This window comes from Phaethon lepturus, unplaced genomic scaffold (genome assembly GCF_000687285.1).
Source record: "Phaethon lepturus isolate BGI_N335 unplaced genomic scaffold, ASM68728v1 scaffold42600, whole genome shotgun sequence".
NCBI lineage: Eukaryota > Metazoa > Chordata > Aves > Phaethontiformes > Phaethontidae > Phaethon > Phaethon lepturus.
The window spans coordinates 1-5,262 of record NW_010513343.1 but is presented as its reverse complement, the minus strand read 5'-3'; the positions used below and the strand labels follow the sequence as shown (position 1 = coordinate 5,262).

Here is a 5,262-nt window from a genome sequence, read left to right as displayed (position 1 = left end):
CGGGGATGCAGGCCGGGTCACTCAGGATGGAGGTGGAAATGCTCAGCTGCCGGAGGGAGCTCAGGACGGCTGTGGGGAGATATGAGACATGTCAGCTGCCCCATCCGGGGAGATGGCTCTTCCTGACCCTGCTCCAGCCCTGCCATGGTCCCTGGAATGGCACAATAGCTCTCTGCCAGAGCCCTTGGCAGGCAGGCTGAAGGGAAACCCACCCTGTGGGGCTTTGGGAGAGCTGAGCCCTGCCAAGCCAGGACACAGGCTCTTGGGTTAGGGCAGCAGCAGCCAGCTTAGCTGGAACATGAGTGTGAAAAGAGCACGGAAAAGCACCGAGCACACAGCCTCAGGATGTCCCGCAGGTGCTTCCCTCCCATGTGGCAGAAACATGGTACAGCGCCAGCTCCACTGCCCCGCAGGACCCCCCTGTCTTTTTCCCTCTGCTTTTCCCTCCGAAGCTGCAGAGCTGGTCAGTCCATGCCAGCAGGCCAGCCCGGCTTCTTTGGGGTGCCATGGACAGGAACAGGGCCACCTACTTGGCCGAAGCGCTGGGAGGGAGCAGTGCTGGTCCAGCCAGGCGAGAGACGTCTGGGTGAGGCTCTCCATGCTGGCTGTGGAGACCATGCCGTTGAAAGACTCAAAGAGGGGCCGGATGATGATACTGAACTGATGGGAGCAGAGGAGTTAAGGATCAGTCTTGCCAAGGCCATGGTCTCCCACTCTCCAGGTGTGGGCAGTACTCTCCTACAGGCAGCAGGACAAACCTCCCTTCCTGGCCATGGAGCCAACCTGCTAGGTTGGCTGCCTCCCTCAGACCAGCACCATGCTGGGCACCAGCCCGTACTGCTGGGGTGGCGGGGACATGAGTGTCACCAGGGCAGGCAGTGGCAGGGCTGCATAGTCCCCACCATGACTGGGGCTGCCAGAAATGGTTGTTTAGACACAAGACAACTCTTCCAAAGCAGAACAAGGAGCCAGCTAGTGCTGGAGCAGGGCACAACACCAGTGCAACCAGTGTGTTCCCCTGGTGCTCCCAGCCTGCAGGGACCACCCCTGAGAAGTGGTGACTTTGTGCATGTAGTAATCCACAGCAGATGCCTCCACCATGAGCATGTCCTGGAGCCCATGTTGGCTTTAGCATACCAAGTGTCCTGTGGAAGGAGATCCATGGAGCTCTCAAACACTGTCAGGAGCCACTTCTGCCTTGCCCAGGCTGCCTGCACTGAAGCAGACTGTGGGCAGCAAGGCCTGCCCATCCCTCTGCCCCTTGGGATTTTGTAGACATCAGTCTCTACAGGCTTGGTGGTCCCAGTGTGTCTAATCCCTCCCCGCTCACAGAGAAGCAGACCTAGCCCTTTGACCATCCATTCCCTGGCCCTTGGTCCTCCTTCATCCTCTCCACCATGTGGAGCCCAGACTTGTGTCCCAGGCATGGGCACACCTGAGTTTCCAGGATGTGCCACACAGCCACCAAGGCCAAGCCATCATGTCCCCAGCTTTGTGTCTGGACCTTTCCTAATCTCTAGTTGATGGCTGCTGCCTCTCAGAGCCAGTTCCCATGGCACCAGGAGCTCTTCCCTGCATGAGCTCAGCTCCACCATTGAGAAAGTGCCCTTCCTTCTCCCCAAGGACCAACTTACTACTCTGTTTGCTCCCTTGTAACAGAAACTTCCTTCTACCCGCAGCATCTCAGCGTGTTCCCACCATGTGCCCTTGGCTGGGAAACATCTCCCTGTGGTCCCCAGAGCCTCCTGAGCTGGAGGGACATCACAGTCCCAGGAGCAGCAGGTGAACCAGAGGACCTAGTGCTTGGTGGAGGGGTCAGAGCAAGCAGCAGGTACTGGCCCCAAAGGATACAATCCAGAACTTCCAGTTCTGCAGCGTGGAGGAGCGGACATACTCGTCAAACATACTGCGCATCTGGTCGAAGCGTTGGCGTGTGATGGGCACCCCTGTGGCTGGCAGCTGCTCCTGGCACAGGCTGTGGGGCACAAGCAGCACCATGGGTCCATGTTCAGGAGGCTTGGAGCCACAAAGGCAGCCCTGTGGGGAGACTCTCTGGCAGGACCTCAGCTCTCAGCAGGGTTGGGCAGGCAGTGTCCCCCTCCCAGGGCAGCTGTGGGGCATGGGCCCATGCTCTGGTCCCACACAGCACTCCCTCTTGAGCTTCCCGCCCAGAAACAGGATTTGAGGGGAGACAGAGTCAAGTGCAGGTCCTGGGAGATGCTCAGAAGACCTGCTGTGTCCTGCTGCCTCCCTGGTGCTGCCACTTGCCCTGCCTGGCTACCCCAATGCAGGCAGTGTCTCCCTCCAACCTCTCCCAGCCATGCCCCCCTTACTTGATGGAGCCATTGAGCTCCTCAATCTGTTCCCGCAGCCGCTGTGCCTCGTCCTGCAGGGCTGCCCGCTCCTGCTGCAGCTTGCAGATATACTCAGCTGTCTTCTGCAAGGTGGTGGCCTTGCTGACCTGTGGGGTCACAGGGTGAGAAGGCGAAGGGAGTCCCCAGGGTGGGCAGGGTGTGGGGCACCCGGCACCTTGTGCAGCAGGGCTGGCAGTGCAAGGGGCCATGTTCCCTGCTGCCAAGCCTTGGCAGCTTCTGCCCTGGGCTCCAGAGCCCAGACCACCCTGGCACGGCTGCACTGTATGGGTCTCTGTGTACCTGGTGTGGGCTTGCAGCCTCCTGCCCTGTGCACAGGGGCAGACCAGGGATGCAGCACTCCTGGGTGATGCACCATGTCCCTGTGTGCCCAGGGCCAGTCCATGCAGCCTTGGGTGCTCACCTTGATGCTGGGCTGGGCGCTCAGCGTGCTCACCAGGCTGTGCAGTGTGTCGAAGCCCAGCTTGATGTTGAAGCGTCTCTTCTGCTCAGCAGAGATGTGTGTGATGCGGCGGCTCTCCATCTGTGGGCAAGCGTTGTCAGGCACCTCCTGGCAGTGGGGATGGCCCTGGGCTACCTGCCCCGTCAGAGGTGGGCTGTCCCAAAGCTTGCATCAAGGGTAGGGCAGGAGTTTTGAGGGGCAGCAGGAAAGGGGGGTGCATATGGAGATGGTGCCCCCGTAGCAAAGGCAGCACTTGCTCCTGCCATACCTTGCTGGACTCAGGCCTGCCCCGACGGGACACAGGGTGGTGCAGGGAGATGCCAGCGCCCAGCCTCACAGCAGGTCCTGGGGAAGCCTGGCTGGGCTTGGGCCAGTCGCTGCCTGGAAGAGGAAAGGTGATGCTCTAGGGAGAGGGACAGCAGCAGCAGCAGCCCCTCGTGATGGGCTGACACCAGGGTCTGGCACTGGGACGGGGCAGAGAAGAGCAGCCTGCAGCAATACCCCAGCCCTGGGGCACTCACCACCACTCCACACCACCCACAGATGGTCCAGCATCTGACCACATCTTCTTGCTTTGTCATATCCCAAATCCATCTCATTTTACAACTGCTCAGAAATGGGAACATATGGGACATGATGTTTTAAATTCCCAGTGTTTCTTGGGGTGGAAATCACCAGGAGAGAGTTCTGAGAGCAGCAAGGCTGCAGTCTGCAACACCAAACTGAAACTGGGAACGACACCAGGGCCTGGTTTCCAGTTGCTGCTCTGGTTTCTGTGGGCAAAAGCAGGGTGCTTCCCACTTGAAAACCAAGCTCTGTTTTTTCAAAACCACAGTCTGACATTCTGCTCCTTTTTTCTGCTTTTGCCCCTGTAGAAGGATGCAGGTGAAGGGGCTGTGCCTTCCCCCATGGAAAGAAATCATCCGTACTTAGCTGGGTAAATGTAAATGGCTGGGATTGAAGCTGAAATGAAACATTCCTACAATGTTTGGTCAAGCTCCATGCAGGAAATGCAGTGTCCTGTGGAGCTCCTTCGGGTGCCTCAGACTCACCACAAGCCGATGTGGGGGACAGCCGCTCTGCCTTGGGGACCAGCAGTGGGCCTGGCTGGGTGCCTGCCAGCGGCACTGGCAGCGCTTGGGGAGGGCTGGAGCCAGGAGCCAGTCCTGGGCTCAGTTGAGCGCGTGGCCTCAGTTGAGCCATTCTGGAGAGGAAGGTGGCCGGGACGTCAGGGACAGCACTCTGCTGCTGGGAGAAGGCAGAGGGAAGCTGGAGCTTGGGGGCCCAGCGACTCATGCACGCCGCGGACCAGACCTTCCCCTTTGGTCAGTCGGTGCTTGGGCACTGACAGCCGAATGCCCATGAGGGGACTGGGGAGGTGGACGTGCAGCTCCGTCCATATGGGGCATCCCACTGTCTACAGGGTCAGCCCCAGCCCCAATGCCCCAGGGCAGCATTGCCAGGAAAGGGGCTCTGCAAATGGGGTGTTTCCCACCTCTACCCTGTTTCTTTTATGGGAGAAAATACTCAGGATACTCCTGCCACCCTGTCCATATGTCCTGTGCCTGTCCAGCCCCATATTGCAGAGTATAACCCCACAGAGACCCATCTCCCCCCGCCCCATCTCTACCCTTGCCCCAGCAACCAGGTGAAGGCAATTCCTGACCTGGGAGGGGACAATTCCCAACCTGGGGGGTAGGTGAGTGCTTACCAGGGAGACAGGGGATGCGGGCATGAGTCCTGTGCCCATCAGGCGTGTGGTATCCAGGGCTGGCTCCTGCTTGGCTGCAAGAGGGCAGGAAGCAGAAGGGTGCTGCTGCGTGAGGGTGTTGGGGCTTAGGTGACCTTTCCTGCCCCATGGGACAGACAGCTACCAGCACCAGTGTTGCTGTAGTTCTTTCCGTGCCCATCTGCCCCAGGGAAGGGTGAAGCAGCCCCTGGAGAGAAGTGCCTTTGCTCCCTGCAGTGTGGGTGTCCTGGAGAGCTTTGGTGCAGGCAGAGACCCCCAGCCCCTCCCCAGCCCAGCATGGGGCTGGGCACAACTGTGGGACCTGTCCTATCGCATGCATGGGCACTGGGTTGAGCAGGACACTGGTGACCCCTCAGCCCATCCATGGAGGGCCATGGAGACCAGGCTGGGGACATGGGGACTTTGCAGCAGTGCTCGTGGCCAAGCCCTGGGGCTCCCTGGGCCCCATCTCCCTCCCAAGGCTGCTGGAGCTGGGGGGGCTCCCCCAGGCACAGCTTCAGTGCTGGGTTTGGTGCTGTTCCACCTCAGGGACAGCCACGCGCCCTGTCCAGCATCTCCAATGTCCCAAACCCGAGGGGAGAGCAGGGTCCCCCCTTTGATCCCCCCCATAGCATCCCTCCCACCACCAGCTCGCCCCTGCATCTCCACGCAGCAACCAGCCCGTTACCTGCGGTCAGCAGCTGGCTCAGGCAGGGGCT

The 5,262-nt window shown here is 60.1% G+C and overlaps 1 protein-coding gene across 1 annotated transcript; it reads right to left on the bottom strand.

The window, feature by feature from the left end:
• Window position 1: 1 nt before the first annotated feature.
• Window positions 2–4,599, bottom strand: LOC104622908 (carbohydrate-responsive element-binding protein-like; the record flags this gene model as incomplete). Its single annotated transcript, XM_010289833.1, has 7 exons — window positions 2–69; window positions 531–660; window positions 1,852–1,975; window positions 2,334–2,461; window positions 2,776–2,889; window positions 3,083–3,217; window positions 4,526–4,599. Coding segments are annotated over 7 exons (773 nt in total), but the record flags the coding sequence as incomplete, so codon positions are not given.
• Between the last annotated feature and the right edge of the window lie 663 nt (window positions 4,600–5,262).